The following is a 24673-nucleotide window of genomic DNA, read 5'->3' as shown; positions in this document are numbered from 1 at the left end:
TTTCATATTTCAAATACATTTTCTTTATTAATTTTCTTACGCAGCTATAAAAAGGAACTTTATATCCTTTTACTGTAACTACTTACTAGACTTATATTTGGATATAAATGTATTTTACAAAACAATTATGGTTAGAGGTATTAAGTCCAGCACAATATATATGCCTTGAGCTTGCTGTTACTGGAAGTCCGCTCTAGAAAAATTCAATACACTCAGACCTTCTCCAGTAACACCCAAACATTTTTTACAATTTTAGCTGAACTTATGAACTATGTTACTTAATTATTTGTCCTATCCATGGGCACATTGGCATACACTCTACTTGTGGTAAGTTATAGCCATATGCCAACTCCATATATATAAATATGGTTATTCAGTAACACATTGTGTTTCTAATTTGGTGGTGCTTCTTATATTTTCCTTCTCCCCACTCTTCCTTTAATATTACGTATTGAAATCTTCTTCCGTGGGATTGTCATCGGAATTTTTCAAAACTTCCTCCAATTGGGTTATAAGTCCAATTGCACGATAATTCTCTTTGAGCATTGCATATTCCTCCAGTGGTCTAAGCAAGCGCAACACATCTTTAAAATTATTTATTTGACGTGGCAATTCCGAGTCCTCTTCGACGTGGGTGGGTGGTTGTGACTTTGAAGCAGGCGATAATAATTGAATTGCAGAGTTGTTTGTGTGCTGCTGTAAAACACTTTCCGTTGAAGTTATTACCGTTCTGTGGGTGGTAACTGATGATGAAGCTTTGGGAATATTGCTTGTGCCGCCACCCTCTTCTTCTTCGTCTCCTGTTTCTTGCCTTTCCAATTTTATGATCGTATTACATTGTGTTTCTGCCCTTTTCTCTTGCTGCAATTCTTGTTGTAGAACCGGATCATTGTTTATTGATTCTATTTTTCGTATTTTCAAGGGCGGCGATGGATCGGGCTCTTTGACTTGCTCCATCCTGATTTCATTGATCGGCGGTTTAACGTCCTTTTCTTCCTCTTCCTCGTCCAAATAGATAATCGAACCCCTTTGTAACTTAATTTTTGAATCGGCCGTGTTTCCGGCATACTTTGGTAATAAACGCATTTGCATAGCCATGGCATTGGGTGGTTCCTTTGGTGTCAGTGTAATGGAACATGTCTTACTGTTATTGTTCATACGACTGCAATAGCTGATGATGTCTTTTAAATCTAACGACAGCAAAGGTATTTTACCGTTTATTGGACCCTTCTCTTGGGAGTTATCGTGTCGATGTCTGAATTTTCTTATCCACGATAGGGTGGGATGGAAGTCATGTACCTTTAGGATGTCATTGAATTCTTGTGCCACCTTTTGTAACGCCTTGTCGTCTAATTTCATTGACTTGTAATGAAACTTGGCCCTGTGTAAATATTCGTTTAGGGCTTTCTGCAGGAAGTGTAACTTTCTAACACGACGATGTTCATATTCTGGTGTTTTTTCATCCAAACTGCTATACTTTTGCTTCAGATCTTTTATGTACAATGGTACATGGGAACAGGAATTTTTTGTGCAATAAGCCATGACATCTTTGAGGTCCATTGAGGCGGGTGGTATACGATTCAAAACGATATGTTTATTCGCCAACGAAATGTTGTATGTGCATTTGAAACCATTTAGCCATTTCTTGTGGGGTGTAAAGTCCTCGAGTTTTATATAATCTTGGAACTCCAATGCTTTTAGACGTATCAATTCCTCGGTTACGGGCAACTTCATGTGATATTGAATCCTTTGTATCAACTCGTAAACGCATTCGTTTAAAAATTGCGCTTTCCTCTGCTTCAAGTCCATTGGCATTTCTTCCTGTTTTGTTGTTGCCTCATAGAATTCCATAATGGCATCACGATTTGTTATAATGTTCTTAATCTGCTCCCAGCTGCAATTGAACATGCGAGCAACCCGAGTGTACATTGGTCGCTGGTTATACGCTTTAATTGCTGCTACTTTTTCCTCGAGCGTCAATATGTTGCGCACACGTTGTGGGCTGGGTTGTACGACGGTATTATCAACGTCTATATAGCTATCAATATTGTAGTCCTGTAACGAAGATGTAAGAGAAATGGTTGGGTTATTACGTTGCATAACTGAAAAAGAAAACGTTCATACATTTTATTATGATAACATTTATTGAGGGAGGGAAATCATTAGTTCTCTGTTGATATGGTCCTCAACTTTCCTCTTGACATTTTATGTATTGTAACAATTTAGAGAACATTTTTAAATATAGGTTAATTGTTCCTCTTTCTATGGCTTGAATTTTGTTGATAGTTGATTAATTTTACTACTCAAATTTGCGAATGGTCAGTAATGGTGTTAGAGTCAGCCGTATTTATGACCTACTCGCCCTCATATACTATACAGCAGTCTACGAAAGCTGCTTCCCGATTTATAATCTGACAATATTTTGCCATTTTCGCAACTTTTATACCCTCTATCAAGAAGAAAATAATCCTAACCAGAAAACTAACATGTTAGACCCATAAGTAATGGGTGACTTGATTACGGAATGGTTGAATTGTGCATCAATGTTTCATTTTGCTGCAGCTAGGACAAGTATGAAGATAGACAATATTGCGCCTTGTTTGGCTACATTGCTGTTAGAAGATTGTCATCTCACATTTTCTTTCAAATTGGCAATTAAATTCAAGAAAATTGTCGTCGCAAGTTTTCCTTTTAGTACAGAATCCATATAGCAGGTATTTTATATAGATTTTGGTTACATTTTTCAGTTGGTTATGTTTGGGTTTTGATCCTTAAAGGCTGTCTTAAAATAAAATGTCATTTGAGGAGCACACAATAAATTGCATCACCGAAAAAAATTCCTTTAGATGAAGAGTTCATTTTTAGACCAAAAAAAGATAAATAAAATTCCTCCTCTCCGTATCAAGAATGGTACCAAGGAACACCGAAAATAATAGTTTATTTATAATTTTTGTAAAATATGCCATTAGTCATACGTAAATATCTTAGATGTAACTTATTTTTATTTGAAAAATGACAAGGTCAAGTTCATTGGAAAAGGGTTGCCATATTCGCTGATTTAACAAAAGAATCTGTCTCTATTGTTTTCTTTGTTATTCAAAAAATACACACATATATACAAATGTTTGATAAATTCCGGGCATTTCCCATCTCTAAATACAGAACTTTGGACAAATATTTCATGCAAACGAAATGGCAAAACTAATGTTTTGTTTCGAATTGAAGAAAAAAAGATGATTCAATGTCCCCATCTGTTAATAGTCTAATCTATGACATCTGGACTTTGTTGACCCCATTATTCTCGTAAAACATTTCCTTTTGGTAATGTTGTTTGTGGCTTTCAACTAAATTACCATGTGGAATGTACTTAGCTGTTGTTTACTGATTATTAAAAAAACTGTATGCCGGTATATTTGCGTACACACATACATATTTGTGTGAGTCATGTCGGAAAGTATGTACCCAAGCCCATCACTTTCAAATTGTGCAAAGCAAAGAAAGCTTTGCTACATACTGGCAATGTATTCTTTGCGATACCCAAAGATCGTCCATTTAGTACAAAATGCCGGCTGCCGGGCTTAGCGCGCAAAGGCAAAAAGTCAGCTGATTGCTAAAATGCCAATATTAGGTATGTTCGTTTGCTCTGTGTGTGTACAAAAAATTTAGACAAGGAAGCTCTCTCGAATATATATATATATATATATATATATATATATATATATATATATATATATATATATATATATATATATATATATGTATATATATATATATATATATATATATATATATATATATATATGAATTTCATTTGGTTTAGATATTTTTTTACTAGTTCCGTATCGGGATCCAGAATTCAGCGTGAACCACCACCATATTATCTAAAAATCACGTTACAGTACGTTTACATATAAATGGGTTAACCCACTGGATTTGGATTAATATTGTCATATACCTGCAAAAAGTTCTAAAGAAAACATGGCATTAGACCCTACAAATTAGTAAGGTAAAATGCTGATGTAATAACGATGATTTTGGAACAAAATTTTTAACATGTGTGTATTTTGTCAGTAAGAAGGCCAATTTCAGTTCACGTTTTTCGGATAGCCCAGATATAATAGTACCTCCCCACAGATCTGTTGCCGATTTAATGATTGTATTGGCTTTTACCTCTCCTGTCGCGAAATATTTTCTATACATATAGGGCAATGTTTTCCAGTAGTCCCCATATAACGGTACATTAAGGTAGTATTTGTAGTATTTGCTAATTTAAACCACATTTTTCAACGGAAGTGCTTCAAATTTGTTGTTTAATGTTTGCAATAGTCAACTACTATTGTAGCAGATAAGTGTCTAAATAAATCCCCGTACAGCAGTATCCTACTATCCGCAATTTTTGACGATTTAAGTCACATTTTTTAACGGAATTGTTTTCGGTATTTATATTTAGTATCTGGTACTTCCTCCAGTTATTGAATATTATCTTTATAGAGAACTTTTGACACAGAATTGTTGGATTTTCTGGAAGATTTTCAGAATGGTCTGGTTACTTTCCCTACAGGACTTGTATCCAGTAACTTCTTTTTGAGAGAGTGAGATATTTTTATTCCTTTTTGCAAAAAAAAAAATTGAAACTGTGAAAAATAAACAGACGAATCACTGCAAAAACTGACAAAAAAGAACGTCAAAATATTGAATTTTATAAAAAAGGAAATAAGTCAAAAAAAGGAAGAACATGGTACAATAAAAAGGTGAAGTAGATTTACAGCTGATTATTTTTTTTTTTTTTTTTTTTGTTTTCAAATTTTGTGTATGTATGTAGTATTGTTTTGAAAAATAAAAAATATATAAAATAAATGATTGGAAAAAACAAACGTACATTGCGGGGCGCGCATCAAAGCTATTATCCTGTATTGCCAAAGAATTGAAAGATTGAACCGTTTAGATCATATTTTTGCATTAAAATTCAAACATTTCATTAATTTTTCGCGCATTTTACCTAGCTTTAAAATTAAAAAAAAATCTGTAGTTCTACGATGCTGTTTTAGCTCCTTAATGTACCATGGAATTTTCGATTTAACAGCTTTGTTTTCCATTAAACAGAATTCGCCCCTTTTTACAGAACTTTTGGGTTAACGGACGACTTCGAGTAAAGGAGACTTTTGAACCAGCAAATTCTCGCAAGCTCTGGTTTTTCGAATTTAAAATCGAAATTGAAATATTTATGTTTTTCAATTTTTTGAATTTTTCTTTGCGATGAAAGATTGGTAGTTAATATTTGATCAAAGAAAAAAAAACCAATTATTAAATTTCTACCTAAGCAATATTAATATTAATAAAATAGCAGCATTTACCAAAATAACTAATTTTTGCTAATTATTATTGGAAATCATCTTTTTTACTTCTTCTTTTACTTTCTCCTCATTTTTTCAATAGAAGAAAGCTACTCTCCTTCTAAAAGTTAATGAGTAAATCTTACTAAGAATATAGCCAGAAATACCTTATAAATTGTACTATTTTTACTAGTCATTGTAGCAATTTACCCAACACATAAATTATATAGCATTAATTTTGTTTTTGCTGTTTTTTCGTATTTCTTTTCCATATATTCATCTATATATGGAAAGCAAAACTTTTCAATGAAGTTTCCGGCCATTATTTCTATTTTTGCTAAAAAAGTATACGAGCAGACCTAAGCACCGAGAAACCAGTTCGTTTAGTACACAATCAAACATTCAGCCATGTGGCAACGCGTAAACTTAAAGTTTATTTTGGCGCAATTTTACTACTCTTCTTTGTCCATTTAGGCGGCTTTTGTATATTAATTGTGCATTGTATTGTGCGAAACTGATACAGCGACGCCGCACTCTTATCATTTTTTAAAGAGTAATTTTTTGTTGCTCTTTCCAGAATATTGTGAAATTGCAGTTCAATCTTCAGTAGGCTGTCCACCAATATGGTTAACACTATGAAATCGAAGAAGCTATTTGTGGTTAAGCGAGATGGTCGCAAGGAAGAGGTACATTTCGACAAGATCACATCTCGCATCCAAAAGCTTTGCTATGGCTTGAATATGGATTTTGTCGATCCTGTTGCCATAACCTTAAGGGTCATTAATGGCTTGTATTGTGGTGTGACCACACAACAATTGGATAATTTGGCAGCGGAAACGGCTGCTACTCTAACAACTAATCATGCTGATTATGCTTTGCTGGCAGCCCGTATTGCTGTATCGAATCTTCATAAGGAAACGAAGAAGGTGTTCTCCGAGGTGATCAGTGATTTGCATCATTATATTAGCGACGAAACGGACAGACCGGCACCCATGATATCGGAGTTTCATTATAATGTGGTAATGAAGAATTCGGAGCGCCTCAATTCGGCCATTGTTTATGATCGTGATTTCGGTTACAATTATTTTGGATTTAAAACATTGGAAAGGTCGTATTTGTTGAAAATGAATGGAAAGATTGCGGAGAGGCCTCAACACATGCTCATGCGTGTGGCTGTGGGCATACATGGTGAAGACATTGATGCTGCCATCGAGACTTACAACTTGCTTTCGGAACGTTACTTTACTCATGCTTCTCCAACTCTATTTGCTGCTGCCACCAATCTCCCCCAGCTGTCGTCTTGTTTCCTCCTGACCATGGTGGCTGATTCGATTGAAGGTATTTTCAAGTCTGTTGAACAGTGCGCCATGATATCGAAATCGGCCGGAGGAATTGGCATCAATGTCCATTGTATACGCGCCAAGGGAACTTCTATTGCCGGCACTAATGGCACATCCAATGGTTTAGTGCCCATGTTAAGGGTATTCAACAATGTTGCACGATATGTCGATCAAGGTGGCGGCAAACGTCCTGGCGCATTTGCCATCTATTTGGAACCATGGCATTCGGATATTTTTGAGTTTTTGGATTTAAAGAAAAACACAGGCAAGGAAGAGCATCGTGCCAGAGATCTTTTCTACGCCCTTTGGATTCCCGATCTGTTTATGAAGCGTGTCGAAGAGAATGGCGACTGGTCGCTAATGTGTCCACACAAATGTCCGGGGCTACAAGATGTGTGGGGAGACGAATTTGAAAAACTTTACGAAAAATACGAAAAGGAAGGCAAAGCCAATAGGACCGTAAAAGCGCAGGCGCTATGGTTTGCCATCATCGAAGCCCAAGTGGAAACAGGAACCCCTTATATGCTGTTCAAAGACGCTTGCAATCGCAAGAGTAATCAACAAAATATTGGCACGATCAAATGCAGCAATTTGTGTACAGAAATTGTTGAGTACTCGGCACCTGATGAAATTGCAGTTTGTAATTTGGCCTCGATTTGTCTCAATATGTTTGTGACTCCAGAAAAGACGTATGATTTCAAGAAATTGAAGAATGTGGCCAAGGTTGTTACGCGCAATCTCAATAAAATCATTGACATCAACTACTATCCATTGCCGGAAGCAAGAAAGTCCAATATGAGACATCGTCCCATTGGTATTGGTGTACAAGGTTTCGCTGACACCCTAATTCTGATGCGTTACCCCTATGAAAGTGAACAGGCCTACAAGCTTAATCAGCAAATTTTCGAAACAATTTACTATGGTGCCTTGGAGGCCAGTTGTGAACTGGCTGAGAAAGATGGTCCCTATGAAACATATCCCGGTAGCCCTGTAAGCAAAGGTATTCTTCAGTATGATATGTGGAATAAAGTACCCACCGACTTGTGGGATTGGGCTGACCTAAAGGCCAAAATTGCCAAGCATGGTGTGCGCAACTCATTGCTCTTAGCACCAATGCCTACTGCTTCTACAGCCCAGATTATGGGTAATAATGAATCATTTGAGCCCTACACATCGAATATTTACACACGTCGTGTACTCTCAGGTGAATTTAATATTGTCAATCACCATTTGCTCAAGGATTTGACCGAACTTGATTTGTGGGATGAAGATATGAAGAATAAGATCATTTCTAGCCGTGGCTCTATACAAAATATTGAACAGATTCCCAAAGAGATCCGAGAGCTTTACAAAACCGTTTGGGAAATTTCCGTCAAGACAACCATCAAAATGGCCGCCGATCGTGGGGCCTTCATCGATCAGAGTCAATCGTTTAATATACACGTAGCCGAACCCAATTACGGAAAATTGACTTCCATACATTTCTATTCCTGGAAGGCTGGCCTCAAGACGGGCATGTATTATTTACGAACAAAGCCTGCGGCCAATGCCATTCAGTTTACGGTGGATCGTAGCCGTGTCGCAGCCACAGTTGCCACAACAAATGGTGAAAAACAAAATGGAGTTGCATCACCGACCAAAGAAGAGGTTGAGGCAGCCGAGCGAGAAAAGAGAATGGCTGAAATGGTCTGCTCATTGGAAAACAAGGAAGCCTGCATGTCGTGTGGATCATAAGAGCAAACTTCCAACATATTTTTATTCATACATAAATCATATTATTTGTATTTCATTCTAATTCTTCATCCATTGTAATATAATAATCCAATATGTGTTTAATAATAAAGAGTAATTAAAAACTTAAAAACCAAGAAACCATTGAAGAAAGAGGAAGATGTGGAGGATTTAAGAGCGACACAATATCTATATTTAATGTATTACACCCAGAGCGAAGAATATGTTGTACATCAGATCAAGGAACAGTAAATTTAGAATGGCACAAGAAATGTAAAATAGCAGTGATGTGTTAATTTTGAAATGACAATTTGCAGAGGATATTAGACTGAAAAGCTCCGACTCTGGCGAGACTGGATTCATATATAACTACACAGGCATTAAGGTTACTGGTTAAAGTAAATTTTCTACATAAATTATCCCAGATCTTTATACCCTCCACCATACATAGTATGGAGGGTATATTAAGTTCGTCATTCCGTTTGTAACTCATCTGAATACTAATTTTAGACCCAACAAAGTATTATATTCTTGATCAGCGTAAAATTCTAAGACCATTTAGGCCTGTCCGTCCGTCTGTTGTAATCACGCTAGATTTAAAACGAATTAAGATAGGAAGCTTTGCACAGGCCTGTCTTTTGTCTGCAGGCAGGTCAAGTTCGAATGTTCGGTTCACGATGTTCCCGATATTCGGTATTTTGACGATTTTAGCCACATTTTTCGATGGAATTGTCTGAAATTCTACACAAATAGTTCTTTGCGAGTACTTTATCCCATGTAAGAGAATTATCTATATAGGTCCACGATATTGAATAACCCCTATACAACGGTACCTCCTATATTCGGTAGTTTGATTATTTTAGCCACATTTTCAATGGGATTATCTGCAATTCTACACAAGGAGTTCCTTGTGAGTGCTTTACCCCCTGAAAAGAATTGTCTATATATCGTAAAGCCCCCATAAAACGATACCCACCGATATTCGGAATTTTGATGTTTTAGCCGCATTTTGCAATGGAATTGTCTGAAATTCTACACAAGGAGTTCTTTGTGAGTACTTTATTCCTAGAAATAGATTTGTCTATATAGGTCCATAATATCGTATATCCCCTATACATTGACACCTTCCAATATTCGGTATTTTTAAGATTTTAACAGAATTTTTAATGGATTTAATTTTTTGAAATGTTCTAATTCGTTCCAAAAGGTGGAGGGCATTCCAAGTTTGGCCCGGCCGAACTTACTGCTTTTTTACTTGTTCATAAAGACTTGGTTATAATTTAATGCGTTGTATGCATGGATTACAAGTTTAGGACACTACCACAAATCATTTTGAATTTTTTTTCCACTAGAAATCATGGAACCTATTTACAACTATAAATACTTTCCCAAACATCAGCCTATTTCAATTTCCGTAAGTACCCCTTTAATCTTTCTCATTGTTTTTGTAGAGCGACCGGCATTTGTCTAGCGACAAGATCTGAATTCTTAAAGAGAAGTCCCTGTGGAATGGAAATTTTGGCCAAATTCTAATACTGCGCACGCGATAAAACATTGTTCTAAAAACACAAGTCTTTCTTGCAATGCTGGGATTCCCCTTTTTCTTTTGAGTATTAAATTAAATTCAGTCTGTGATTAAAAGTCGACCAGCAAGGGTGTTTGTTCAAAAGTAGTTCGAACAACAAAATAGAACATAAAAGCACCTACAGTTCTTTCAATTCAGGGAAATACTAGAACCGATTAATTACACTAATAAAATATTTCAATTAGGGTGTTATCAGAATGATATGGTGTTGATGACAAACAAATGTTCTGCGTTATCATAAAAAAAGACGGAACCAATTTTGTCATTTGCCTCTGGAGGTTAATCTGTCGATGACTTGAAAATATACATGCGCTAAGAAGATCTGAAAATCAAAAGATTGAATTCGCAATATACGAATGGCTTCGGCTAGATAGATTCAAGGAAACTGCAATTTCATGAACTGATTCGTAATGCAGCTGGGATATGCAAAAGCAAATCGGCAACCACACGAGAGTATTAAAAAAGCTTTCAACCTACCAGTAGTATATAAATTTAATAAGAGAGCCTGGGTAACCAATTGCTTTTGGTTGGCTAGACGATTAAAAACTAGCCACTCTTATTGTAGAGCACTTACGCGAATATATTCAGGATTAAAATCTGTCAGCAGAAAAAATGTATAACGAAGACGAAGCAAGCCTATTTCGGAAGTGTTTACTTTAGACTTTGTTAATTACTAGTAAGGAATTCTGCATCGAAGGGTACCTAACATCCAGTTGGGATACACAATTGCAAGTAGAAGACTATCCTAAGATCAAAACATTGCTCTTAAAATATGACAGCCTATACATCAATTGGTTATCCAAAAAAGGTTCGCCAAAAAAACGTTTGTCTCCATTTAACAGACATGGTTTCACCAAGTCAAGACAGCTTTGTCGATATTTGTTACATCACGGGACATTTTTTTTTTTGGTTTGGATTAGGGATGCGCAGCCACACGGAAGTCGACAACTGCTTCACTCGGAGATCTTTTGCCCAGTGGATTAGAAAGAAATTCGTGATGGTAGAGATATATAAACGAAAAAAGAAGGAAGACTTTATCGAGAGAAGTATAGTATTGAGAATGGTCTCCTTGGCCAAAGAATGCTTTAGGTAAACATGCACATGTAATGGGATCTTTGTCTGAGAAGAACGTTAGAGTTTCTTTCTCTCACCTGCCAAATAACATATGTATCTTTTTGTTTCATAGGACATCTGAATAGTAGGTGTTCAATCGTCTTTACATATTCTTCATAATAATATGATCTACAGTAGTCAAGTACACTGCTATATCTGATATTGCAGTGGCCAGTCAGTATACCTACCTCTTAGCTCAGACATGCTAAGTGATAAAAAGGAGCTTGTTCTTCCTTTACGAGATTATGGGCCAGTTGGCCTTAGATGCCCCGCACGAGCATTTAAGGCAAACAGCTCACGCACTTTTGTTATTTTAGCAGTAGTATATTTGATTGTTTACATTCTGCTAATCTGGTTGAAGCTCCACGTCTAAAAATTCGGCTACTTTAACGGGCTGTAGCCAGAGATCTTCTGGAGTGAGTTGGGTAGGTTTGAATGTACAATTAAAGAGGTGCAGCATTCGTGCGGGCCTATATCACACACCGGGCATACGTCACGCACATCTTCGTCAATTCGTGCCCAAAACGAATTGAGACGACTATACCATCCTGAACGTAATTGCCGCAAAACTACCATGGTTTGTCTAGGTAGCTGGCGCTCTTCATCTGTAATGGAGGGGGGCATTCATCCTGTATCAGCTGATAGCATATACGACTGCATCGGTATGAATGTCACTCAGACTTGCCTGATATGCTTCTATGGATTCTCTCTTATAGCGTTGGACCTCTCTCTCTAGATCGTGAAATCGTTCGTGACACTCCGGGGTGTGGAAGTTGTAGCCACCATATGATGTTTGGGACACCCGAAATCATATGATTATGCTGACGTAAGGGAAGGACTTTAGCCTCCTCATGTACTAGTAGTACATGTATTCGCAGTATTCGCAGATCTCACTGGAGCCGAATAGCTGACCACAGGCCGACCTATCGCATTATAAGAAGTTAACAGGATTTTTTTGTTCGCTAACCAAGTACTGCCGTCTAGCCTCTTGAGGGCCTTGTTCCTACTTTTCATCTTGTCACAGATGGCTGTGGTCTGCGCGGACGGCTTGCACATGCTGTCTAATGTGACCACTAGAATCTTGGGGTAGTTTTTGGTCGGTATTGAATTCCCCTCCACCTGCACATTCAGCTGTGTTTTCATCTTCGCAGACCATGTGGTAAAGAGCGTGGCCGTTGATTTCGTGGCGTGATATTCCTCGCGTGGAAGTATGCGGCAAGCTCAGTGAATTTTATGATCAAAATGCCTACTCTGTTAAGGACGTTTATAAAGAAAGTTCGTGCACTTAATTGTGTTCAGCGACGAGGCTCATTTTCAGCTTAACGGGTAGGTTCATAAGTAAAATTGTGGATATTGGACTGAAGATCAGCCAAAAAAAGTTTTTGGTTTCAACAGGTCAGTCACATGCTACATAGCAATCGTAACAATGAATTTATTGAGAGGCAAATTCGGTGAACATTTCATTTCCCATTCTGGACCGGTCAATTAGGCGCCTAGACCATGCGATTTAACGCTTATTGTCTATTTTTTGTGGTACTAGCTTAAAGCTCAATTCTATGCACACGTGCCCGCTTCAATTGACGCATTGGGAGACAACATTGAAGAAAGAATATGCCAAAATAGAACTAAGCGGAAAAACCATTTGAATCGCAGGGCGGACAAAATTTCATGAAATAATCTTCAAACATTAACTTATATTGAGAATAAAATCAATTCGGATTTTTCGAAATTTTATGCGCTTTTGTTGTTTGAAAGACATTTCTATAGCTCTTAGAAAATCACCCTTATTATTCGTGCTGCCTTCGGTCACGAGTGAGCCGTACAAGAGAGATATGAACAACATTTTACCAGGGAAAAACGTATTTAACAATAACACTAAATTACATATAATTTGGTTGATAGTTGTGTCAAAAATCTCCAAAATCCCGACGTTCAGGATGGACCGATGAAGCCTATTCCCAATACCAAAGACATTTGGAGAACTCCAAATATATGTGTCAAATGTCAATTTCATCTTAAATATTATAAATTCATTCTTGAACATAGTGTGTTTAAACGAAATACAAAGGAGGTTATCTTCTTCGTATTGTAGAGGTCATAAAAAGAGAAGTCATTGAAGGTGGACTTCTTTGGGTTATCGTTGTAATCACCTACTTCAAACTGTGCGAAAATTTTACCTAAATCCATTTCTAAATCTCAAAATGGTAAAATTTCCAAACTGATCCGCAAGATGGCCTTCAAATTGACTTTATCCTAAGAATACATCAATCTGTCATCATGAAAATATCTTAGAAATATCTAACAGATTCTAAAACTGTGTTGACCCAATTAAGATTCCTGACGTGCGTAAGTTTTCATATCACTTTTTAAGAAAGTACCGTTAATGAAGATATTCAAATTATCCAACTTCTTGCTTGCCGCGCATACGCTTTCATCTTTTCTTTTTTTGTTTTTGGCATTGTCAAATACGTAAAACAACTATAACTCAACACACAAAATCAAAATATTGGAATTATTAAATAAGTTTATAACAAAATAACAAACTCACTCACCTGAGCCATATTAGATGAACGTACGGACTGACTTAACAGTCTGCTGTTGCTGCTGGCCGATGTGGTTAAGACGTGCTGATGGCAAAAAAATAAACAACAGCCACTATCATCAAATAAAAGTTGATATTTGAAACAAGTCTAACTAAAACAGAGCTGTGAGATACGGGTTGGATATGCAAAAACCGGGTTAACTTGTTTTCGAAAATTCAAAACCAGTTTCCGATTCCAAAATGTGCCATTGACAGCAACTGGAGAGCGGGCTGCTTGCTGGAATCAAATTTTGAATCGACGCCAAGATTACTGAGCGCCGCTGCTTAACCCAGTACCCACAATGCAGTGCGATCGAGCACGTTAGGTTATGTGCGTTGACTCTTGTCCATGCCCACTGTCGACGCAGTTAAACCATATAAGCAATAACAACAACAAAACCCGTCTGAAATAAAAAAAAACCAAGAAAACCAGTTTTGTTAATAAACATTGCAAGTGGGCTGGAATGGGGGGTCGATTTAAGTAAACCAGTTTATTAAGAAAATTACCTTAAAAAAATAATTGTTGTATGGCTGGCTGTGGCCAGGCAGAACTTTATTTGTGAGGCAGATCAGATTGTACCATGCCTATTGCCACCAAGTGCTCTGTCAGCTGTTTCGTTATTGTTTTTCTCTCCGTAAAGCCAAGAAGGCACAATAATGTTAATAACAATTATAACAAATAGAACATCCGCTTTTCCATTCAAACAAATCAATCACAACCGGCAAGTGTTTATGGCTTTTCTTTATTCCGTTTCGTTTTGTATTTTATCAAATTTGTTGTGACTTTGATATTTATCAATGGTAATGTTAAAAAAGGGGTAAAGTGTGTGTGTGTGTGTGTGTGTGTATTGGAATCCCAAATGATCGTTGCACTGGCTGGCTGGTACGTCACAACGCAATCAGCACAAGTGGTACCATTCAAAACCAAGACGAGCCAAAAAAGTGGGCAAATGCCGATGACAACAACACACGTTTTACTTCCGTTGGATTTATACAAATTATCTATTCAAAATTATTCAAAATCAGCAACAGCAGCAACCTTTTATTCCGACTCTGTCAAGTTGTGTAGTTAAAATGCAACTGAGGCCACAGATCACGCCAGAAAATTCTGTTTTACACAATTCAATTTTCACAACCAATTTTTATACAAAATTCCACAACATGTCTTCTCTCTCTTTGCTGGCTAAATCATGCTCATTTTTGTGCTAAGTGCAAAGATCGTCTCTCATTCTCTCGACACCATTCATTTTTTGTTTTTGTTATCAATTGAAAAATTGTGTATGTATCTAGTTTTGCTCTTTGTCGTATGGAAAGTATGCTTTAAAATGTTTTTGGTATTTCAATTTCTACGTTCTGCTATTGAGTTTAAAGATGACTCATATTCGTTTCGTATGTATTTCAAGGTAGGTATATTTGATGTAAAAAATTTGGAAACTGATTTTCAAATTTCTATTTCTATACCAGCGGTGCTCAAAACCGTGTTCTAGAACAAGAACCGAAAAAAGAGATAATTTAAGAGAAAATTAAAATTCTGTTTTTCTTTATATTTTACGGTTCTATTTAATTGTTTTTAAACATGAATGTTTGCAAAATAATTTATAAAGCAAATGGATAAAAAATATTTGTATAAATAATGACTTAACACTGTTTTGTTCTTGATTTTAATAAGCAAAGAGAAATTTGACTGAAAAGAGATATTTCTTCTTGAGCACCCCTGTTCTATACTTTTATAAGAGAGTGGACACAGAGTATTTTTTGTATTTTAAAGCGACTTCTTGATATAAAGAGGAAAAGATGGCGATCGCCAGGATATAAAATATCAGCTAAGATTCAGGCAACAAGCTTTGCCTTTTTACATAAAACTTTTCCCTTCTAAACCTTTTCCCATGCCAGGCAAGTTTTTTTTTAATACGAGATAAAGTCTATTTACTTTGTTGTTGTAGCAGCTCATACTGCGTGTTCGATCTGAATCTTCTCAATCGGGTTCTGCCTCTAAGTCCAGTCTCAAAAAGGATGCAACCTGTACGCGTTGGGTCCACAACGAGACTGGAGATAGGTGGGTACGTTTGGCTGGACAGTGTGTCATCTGGTCCTGTGCCACAAGCTGGGCAGATGTTCTGCACATCGCTGTCGATTTGGGCCCAATAGGAATTGAGGCGACTGCAGCATCCGAATCTTAGTTGAGCCAAAACTACTCGGGCTTGTCGGGGAAGCTCCTCGCTCTTCAGCTGCAATGGGAGGGGGATGGTCTCCTAATACAGTATTCACTCTATATCCTTCAATAACTTCTGAGACCGCGTTAGAGAGTCCGCTTGATAGGCTTGTTGATCTAGAGGCTCTCTCTTATACCTTTGTACCTCTATCTCTAGATCATGAAGGTCTTTCCTTACATGCCTGGTCGGAGGTTGCCTATCCACCAGGTAGTGATTCGGATGGCTCTGTCGGTGTTTATTTATGTAGGTGTTGTTGTAGTAACAGCTTCAGATGTTTTGTTTGATTCTGCTAATCCGCTTCTAACTCAAGGTTTAAAAATTCGCCTACTTTCGCTGTACGGCGTATTGTGTGGGCCTGTATGTATCAAACGCCGGGCAGACTTTGCGCAGACCTTTGTCAATACGTGCCCAAATCGTTCTTTAGCTGCAATGGAAATAAGCATCCAAATACTTTCAAGCATCGCACATCCCAATATTCCTATTAATACAAGATCTGGTGTAAAGAAGGAATATATCAGTCCACTCCTTCTGGTACCTCTCCCACAATGGGGTCAAAATTTTCAATAATTGTAACTCATAAAATGTGAAAAGATCATCCGATTCATTTTAAACTTTACACATACCAATATTTTCACCTACACAAGATCTAGTGTAAAAATAGAATGTGTCGGTCCACTTCTAGTGGTGGGGTTAAAATTTTTTGTTCCTACCCTGCATAAAATGCGAAAAAAGTATTCGATTCTTATTAAACTAAATGGTGCATATCCGAATGAATATAGTAGAGGCTTTGCACGATATTTTTAATCCGTGGAAGACATTGAGAGGAGTGATCACATGAGGGGAGCGCCGAATTAAAATGTAATTTGTGCCTCCGCCATTTTTATCTTACCTACCTAAGGTACTCCCTTTAACTTTGAGATGGAGCCTATTTATATATTAAAAATTAATCCCTTTATGTTTTCAATTAGAACAAGAAATTGCGAGAAGCTTCTCACAAGGCAAGAGGTATATCGGATTACTTTTCCCGCTAGCAGAGTAACCCAAGCATGAGGTTCGTTTAACTTTTTTGTTTGTTAGTTTTTGTATTTATTCGCAACTGTCGCCTTTTCGTTTACTTGGGGCCAAAAAAGTGTCAGTTGCTTCTTTTCGCATTACTTAGGGACAGATTTTTTACTAATACGCCTTATAACTAGTGTAGGACTGGCTGAGTTCATTGAAATTTTAATGTAAAATGAAGCAAATGTTACTTCTCCCTTAATACTTCATTTTTGGGGAAAGTTTCAAAGGACGAATTATTTGGTATCCGATTTCATTGTAAGTCCTTGAACAAAAGAAATTTGTGTACACAATATTTAGCATGAAAAATTGAGCACTTTTTCCAATTCGCTGCAAATTATTCTTATAAATTTACCGTGCAATAGCCAGGCTAGGTTTAGTATGGAAAATTTCAAGTAGACTTGATAGTAATCGATTGTAGATTAAAATCATATATAAAGGGACCCCTTTAGTTTCATATATACTAATCAACATTTAGCTAGAGCTTCGAAATTTGATAGTGATATTCGGATAACATCCAGAATAATTGGTGTAGAAATGGGTTATATAGGTTCCACATTTGAAATTGTACCCATGTAAGTATAATTCCGAATTCAAGATTTTTTACGTTTTGGCATTACGTAGTAACTCTCCAGGTTTTATTCAAGATCTTAAAAACATCTTGTTATTCTAGGTCATCCACATTGCCTTTGGTTTTTAAGGAAACAAAGCTAAGGTATACAGGGTGCGATAAAAAATCTGCAACAAAGTCAAATGTCATAATTTTTACATTTTTTTTAAATTTTATTGAATAAAAGCAAAAGATAAGTTTAGATCTGTTCGAATTGGTCACCTTTGGCACGAATTATGGCCTTCAAACGTCAATGAAACCATCACACGCTGCCCGAATGTTGCTCTGCGGTATTTTGGCCCATTCCCGGCGAAGCGCTTGCTTGAGTGATCGACACTATGGTATTTTTAGTGCCAACCTTGCTTTCCAAATTACTCCAGACACAATAGTCCAACGGATTGGTATCCGGGGATTTTTTGCCATTGTGTGCTGGAAATTAAGCGAGGAACCTCATTTTATGAGCATTCTTGGGTGGCGCATGCTGAGTGCGATGGCGCTGAGTCCTGTTGGAATGTCCAACCCAAGAATGAGCATTCTTGGGTGGCGCGTGCTGAGTGCGATGGCGCTGAGTCCTGTTGGAATGTCCAAGGTCTGCGGCCAAAATGTTTGCGTGCCCAAGGCTTTAATACACCCTTCAGAATATTTTCGCAATAATATTCGGCATTTTTTCTGATGCCATGGTCGATTAATACGAGCGGAGAGCGACTATCGACTGTTATGGCGGCCCACACCATTGCCGGCGCTCGAGTTCTGGTGGCCGGCCAACCGAAGGAGCATATTTTCAGCTGACCTCTTTGGCAAGTAAACACGATCATTTTGTTTGTTTACAAACTGCTGGACAACGAATGTTTTCTCAAATTCCGCAATTCACCACATTCGGCCAAGCAAAGCAACTCTTTAGCTCTTTTGAGTCTATTTTCTTTCTGTTGCGGTGTAAGTTCTTGAAATTTTTGGAATTTCAATGGCTTTACCCCGAGCTCCTATTTTCAAAATTTGTCAAATGGAAATTGCGATGTGCCCAGCTCATAAGCCATTTTTCGGCCACTACAACGCGGGTTTCGATCAAGTTGCTTCTTTACTTTTCGAACCATTTCTGCTGATGTTGCTGTTTTCTTCCGTCCACTTCCTTGACGTCGGGCTACGCTACCAGTATCACGGCAACGAGCGATGATACGAGTCACAAAAGATTTATTCACATTTAAATGCTGGTGTGCTCTTACGATAGTTACTTGGGATTTTCCAGCCAAATATAAAGAAATCACACTATCACGCATGAATTCCATCACGAATAACTTTTTTTCTGGAAAATTCTCACCATAATGCTTTTGTACACTTATAAACAATATAATGAGCTGCCACTAGAATAATTTTAACAGCTGTTGGACGAGTGGCTTAGAAATGTCAACAGTCTGTAGTTGGTTGCAGTTTTTTCATCTCACCCTGTATATCCATATCCAAGGGAAATATACAGCAATTGACCATTATGCTGATAAATACCATTTCAAAATGTAAAACTACGATGTATTGAAAATATGTTAGACATAATTTATCCTTAATTAAATGGGAATGTCTTCATTTTCATATTTATTAATTCAATATCTACATTAACAATTACAAATACTATTTTGTAAAGAGTATTTACAAATCATGTTCGTATTTAGGATAATTTCTATTTCTAGGGGAAATAAACAATAAAGTAGTTGATCAATTCGAAGACTTAAAAAAATATCAGACTATGGTCTACATTGTAATATATCTAGCATGTACAGCCATTGCTGCCTCCTCCAATTTCATTGGCTGTGGGCCGTGAAATCTTTTACCCTAATTGACGTGTTCAAACATCAGATGCAGCCAGCTGCCAACCAGTTTTATTGCTATTTACAAAGATCCGCTTTCTTGGATGGATCTTTATGCCTATGAGATTCCTTTTATTCATGTTGTTTTCGGCTGTTTACTAAAGCACTGTTCCAGCTGTGTTAGCAGGCCAATAGCCCGGAAATTATCCTGCAACATGGCAAATTCTTCAAGAAGTTTTAAATGTTCTAAAGCTTCTTCGACCGATTCAATGCTTGCTAATTTTGATGTACGTTTCGTATTGCATAGCGCAGTTTGTGGTATACTTGCTTCAAAATTGTCTTCGGTTGTGATATTGCATTGCGTGCCATTTGAAACCGGCTCATCATCTTCGGCATTTTCATAGACTATAGTTGGTTCGGAAAAGCTGCGATCTATGGGTTCTAGTAAATCGAGACTATCATTATGAGTGGGATAATATTGATTTTGATTATTATTTGGCACACGGATTTCGCTGTCGGGAAGGATATGTTCTTCAACAATATCGTATGTATTGTTTCTGCTGGACGTCGCTGCACCACCACCACTACCACCATTACTTCGGCTGAGCTTCATTCTTCTGCGAACATATTCAACTATATTGATGGCGCTCAAATGTGGTTCCTTGGGCCCATTTAACCGTATACATTTACGCAATGCACCCATCTCAAATGACCATATACCATATATGCGCTTAAAATTCAATAGCCAACGTTGATCGGGTTCAAAACTATCCACATCAATTTGATGCTTAAATTCCCAAGCCTTTTGCATGACTTTTTCATCATCAATATTATAGTTGGCATACAAGACACGCTGTATATATTCATACATTGCTTTGCCCAAAAAGTTGATTTTTTCTCGACGTTCTAAGGCACGAGTATCGGCTAGGTCTCTTCGCTGTATTTGCGAACGTTGGTTACCGCCCAGTTTCTTATAGGCGGCAAGTATGGAAGCACGATTAAGGAGGATTTTTTTAATTTCCGAAAAACAACAATCAAATTTGGAAGCCAAACTTTTTATACTTGGCTTCTTGGAACGAGATGATTCGTATTCCTGTATGATGGCAATACGTTGTTTGACATTTAGGTCGACACATTTGCGACAGCTGCAAAATGGTCTCAAAACTTCATTCATGTTTCCTCTTTTTTTGTGGGGGATCTTAATATTCAAGTTGGAAGTTATGATATGGTTCCCAGCAACACAACGTTCAATAGAAGATTCCAAGTTGTCCTATATTTTCTCTGTAATTGCTTTAGATGACAAGAACGTAAAGCACTTACAGTTCATTCATGAGCAATGTGTCAAAATAAAAAAACCCGGCACCAGGTTGTCACTTACAACCTCATTCCAATGGCAACAACAAAAGACTGAATGTGTCTCAGGTGGCTTTCGTTCTCTTTTTTTTGTATAGTTTACGACTGCCGTTGCTATTTTCCTTGTTTATTTTTTGCTTCTTAATAAAGAAACTTGGTGTTTTTGGTGTTAATTTTTCTATTGTTTACTCGATTATTTTCGTTATTTTCCAAAATTCTTAGTTAAATCTTCTGCAATAGCAATTTCTCACTTATAGTAATTTGACTATTTAACCGAATAATCCACAACTCCCCCTTCAAGTGACGGGTTCACTGGTACTTTAGTTCATCGATAGAACTAAAATAAAAAAACGTTCCCAACGAATGAAATAAGAAGACAAAATAGAATGCACGATAAAAAATTAACAGAAAGCAAAATCCCCGAATACCTCTGTTGTTTACGAATTAGTGTAATGCATAATGCCGAGTATCACTGTACGAAAGAGATATGAGGAAAACGCAATCAGCTGGACACATTCATTAAATGAACCGCGGGACTAGTACTAATAAGACTAATGAGTTGCCAATGAGTGAATGATTGTTAATGAGTTTAAATTAAACAAAAAACGCGAAAACTAAATGAAAGGTGAAGATTTATTCCATGATTTATTATCAAAATCAGGTTCTATATACCGGAAAAGATTTATTTCGCCACAAAAATGACAAATTTTGTTCATGCATACGTTGTGATAAGCATTTTTTTTACAACCGAATTTTAATATTTTATATCCAATTTTCTAATAGTTGAAAAGAACACACACACACATTTACAAATATGTTTGACAAGCTAAAATTATTATTATACTTTCCTTTAAAATGGTTATAAATGGTGTGAAAATTACGAAATCTTTGGTTGGATATACATGTAAATTTCTTGACAGTTGTACGCCCATATGCAGAGTGAGATTAAAAACTGCAACAAAGTCAAACGCCACAATTTTTACATTTTCTTTTTAAATTTTATTGATCATTTTTTTATTTATTGCATGGAATGGAATATTGCGATATGTTCAGCTCACGAGCCATTTCTCGGCCACTGCGACGCGGGTTTCGATCAAGCCACTTCTTACTTTTCTAACCATTTGCGCTGATGTTGCTGTTTTCTTCCGTCCACTTCCTTGACGTCGGGCTATGCTACCGGTATGACGATAACGAGCGATGATACGAGACACAAAAGATTAATTCACATTTAAATGCTGGAGTTCTCTAACCATAGCCACTTGTGGTTTTCCAGCCAAAGATAAAGAAATCACACTACCACGCTTGAATTCCATCACGAATGACTTCTTTTTGTCGAGAAAACTCTCACGAAAATGCTTTTGTACGCTTGAGAACAATATAATGTCACTGGAATAATTTTAACAGCTGTCGAACGAGTGGCTTGGAAATGAAAGCAGTCTGAAGTTGGTTGCAGATTTTTCATCTCACCCTGTATATAGACAATTTTCTTCCAGGCGGTAAAGTGCTCACAGAGAACTCCTTGTGTAGAATATCATACAATTCCATTAATACCGCATATCGGACCGTTATATGGGGCCTCTACGATATCGTGGATCGATATAGACCATCTTCGGACTTGACATGCATGCAGACAAAAGACTGATTTGTGCAAAATTGTAGCCTCCTATCTTCATTCGTTTTGATTCTAGCAGATTACAACAGCCTGACGGACAGACAGGATTAAATCGTCTTAGATTTTTTGCGCTGATTAATACGGAGAGTTACAATCGGATGTCGAACTCCATACTATGTATGGCGGAGGGTATAAAAAAACGAACAAAAATCCAGTTACTTGTTTACATTTATTAATAATATAGAGATTTAAAAATGATTGTTTTTATTTTCTTTTTAGAAAACAAATCTTTAAAATATCATAAATGAGGTAAATTATATACCAAGGTATTACATTCGTTTTTGGAAATTTATTCGACTTATACCTATAGTAAGAAAACTTAACACTTAACATATGTAAAATGGAATGATTCTTTTTCACGCCCTCATGGAGCGCACACATTTAAAACAATGTGAGTTTTTTAAAAAATTTTTGGAATGTTATCTTTTTGGCGGCGCCGAGTGAGTAACAACTTAATTCTATGTCATACATTGACTTAAATTTTAAAAATCGGAACATATCTCGTCTGAAATAAGTCTATAAATATTCGCCTTGTGCAGTTAAATTCCAAATAGGTACCATTCAACTTTTCCCCTGTTTCTTGAAAATCTCTTCCAATTGCGTTAGCAAGCCAATTGCCCGGAAGTTATCATTTAACATGGCATACTCCTCGAGGGCTTTTAAGTGCTTCAAAGCTACCCCCACCGATACAATGTCAGGAAACGGTTCATCTGAATTGTTGGTATTGTTGACATTTGATGAGGGCCGTGGCCGTTTTGCTGGATTCGAATTTTTGGGTATTTCAAGTTGATATTGTTCTTGGCCCGCTATAACTTGCACTTCTTGAACATCGTCGCCGCCATCGTTGTTATCATCACTACAGCCATCGTCGATGGCCTCATAAACAATTGTGGGTTCCAACATATTCGAGGGGCTGTTGTTGCTGCCATACATGGGTAATTTTCTCTTTTTCGTATTCAGCCTTTGCTCCTGTTCCAAACGACTGACATACTGGATCATATCGATGGCATTCAAGTGAGGACGTTTAACACCGGTTATTGGAATGTTGTTGCGCAATGTCTCCCTATCGAAGGCCGGTATGCCATAGGTCATTTTGAAATCTTCCAGCCATGTGCCATTGGGTTGGAAATTCTCAATGGCTATGCACTCTTTGATCTGTAAGGCCTTCTGACGCACAATATCATCATCGATCCGCTGGCCATGAAACATGACCCGCTGAATGTACTCGTACATGACTTTGCCGAGAAATTCAATTTTTTCTTGTCGTTTCTGAACCACATCGGTTCGTAGGTGAGCGCCATTTTGGGTGCGACAGGCCTCTTCGAATTGTTTGAGTATTGATTCGCGATTGGCAATGATGTTCTTTATTTGTTTGGCACTGCAGTCGAACTTTGAGGCTATGCTTTGGTATGTCGGCTTCGTGAGATATGAGTCATACATGCGTATGACCTGCACCCGATCGCTTATACTCAAAATATTACGGGTCTTGTAATCGTCCCAGAGATTTGCAGGGCAATTAGCCATAATTTTCATTGAATTGCAGGTGTTTTTGGATACTAACTGAGTGACTAACTGACTCTGGTGGTCTGGAGGAATGTATAGGCCTTGCAGAGAAAGGGCAGTCTCTAGATGGCAATGTGTGTGAGCGTTGGTTTTATTCTCGTCTGGCCAACAATAAAATACTACGTAGAGGCTCAGATCATTCAAACCACACACAGATACACACACACACAAACAAATCCGCTCAAGCAGCGTAACAATGAAGTGCGGGGAACAAAGGCAGCAGCAGCAACAACAACAACACAATGATAACACAGTAAATATAAACAGCGTATGTCAGTGGTTAAACAAACGATCGAACGCGCTTTATGAAGAACCTGGAGGAACTGAACTCTCCGCACACAACCTTCTCCTATCGACAACAACAAACGACTAAATGCGGGCCTATCTCCGCCGAGGCAGCTCTTGCTAGACTCTATCGAACTCATCTCGGCTCTGGTTGCTTTGCTTGAGTACTCGGCGGCGGTGTTCGTAGGTTCGACCAAAACTTAGCTCGTGTGTTTCGTGCCTCACTCTGCCGGCTATCGGAGAGAAAAGCTTTTAAAGCGATTTCTGAATGTCTGGCTGGGTTTGTTATTGTTGTTTTCTTTTTTTTTCTGTATCACATCGTTGGGTTATCAAAGGCCAACCAGCTTGACTGGCTAATGGATCTTTCTTTATACGGCTGATGTAGGCGAAGTGACGTAGGCCGGTCTCCCAAGGCGTTCCATACGAGTTTAAGTGCCGTCAT

The 24673-nt window shown here is 37.4% G+C and overlaps 4 protein-coding genes across 4 annotated transcripts; 1 reads left to right on the top strand and 3 right to left on the bottom strand.

Annotated features, from left to right (window-relative positions):
- On the bottom strand, positions 1-15081 carry LOC101890712 (uncharacterized). The gene is made up of 3 exons (XM_005183891.4): positions 14191-15081; positions 13655-14087; positions 1-2055 (listed from the first exon to the last, which is right to left on the bottom strand). Exons 2-3 carry the CDS (start codon positions 13661-13663, stop codon positions 445-447), a joined length of 1620 nt encoding a protein of 539 aa, XP_005183948.1. The 5' UTR covers positions 13664-14087; positions 14191-15081; the 3' UTR covers positions 1-444.
- Positions 5807-8537, top strand: LOC101890541 (ribonucleoside-diphosphate reductase large subunit). The gene has a single exon (XM_005183890.4). It carries the CDS (start codon positions 5957-5959, stop codon positions 8405-8407), a length of 2451 nt encoding a protein of 816 aa, XP_005183947.2. The 5' UTR covers positions 5807-5956; the 3' UTR covers positions 8408-8537.
- A 4413-nt stretch (positions 15082-19494) lies between the features above and the next one.
- On the bottom strand, positions 19495-20532 carry LOC101892446 (uncharacterized). Its single transcript, XM_005183901.2, has one exon. The coding sequence runs from the start codon at positions 20530-20532 to the stop codon at positions 19495-19497; it is 1038 nt and encodes a 345-aa protein (XP_005183958.2).
- A 2412-nt stretch (positions 20533-22944) lies between these two features.
- LOC101892276 (uncharacterized) lies at positions 22945-23907 on the bottom strand. Its single transcript, XM_005183900.2, has one exon. The coding sequence runs from the start codon at positions 23905-23907 to the stop codon at positions 22945-22947; it is 963 nt and encodes a 320-aa protein (XP_005183957.2).
- Between the last annotated feature and the right edge of the window lie 766 nt (positions 23908-24673).

Source organism: Musca domestica, unplaced genomic scaffold, assembly GCF_030504385.1.
Source record: "Musca domestica strain aabys unplaced genomic scaffold, Musca_domestica.polishedcontigs.V.1.1 36, whole genome shotgun sequence".
Taxonomy (NCBI): domain Eukaryota; kingdom Metazoa; phylum Arthropoda; class Insecta; order Diptera; family Muscidae; genus Musca; species Musca domestica.
The sequence above is the reverse complement of the archived record's forward strand: the minus strand, read 5'-3'. Positions and strand labels throughout refer to the sequence as shown.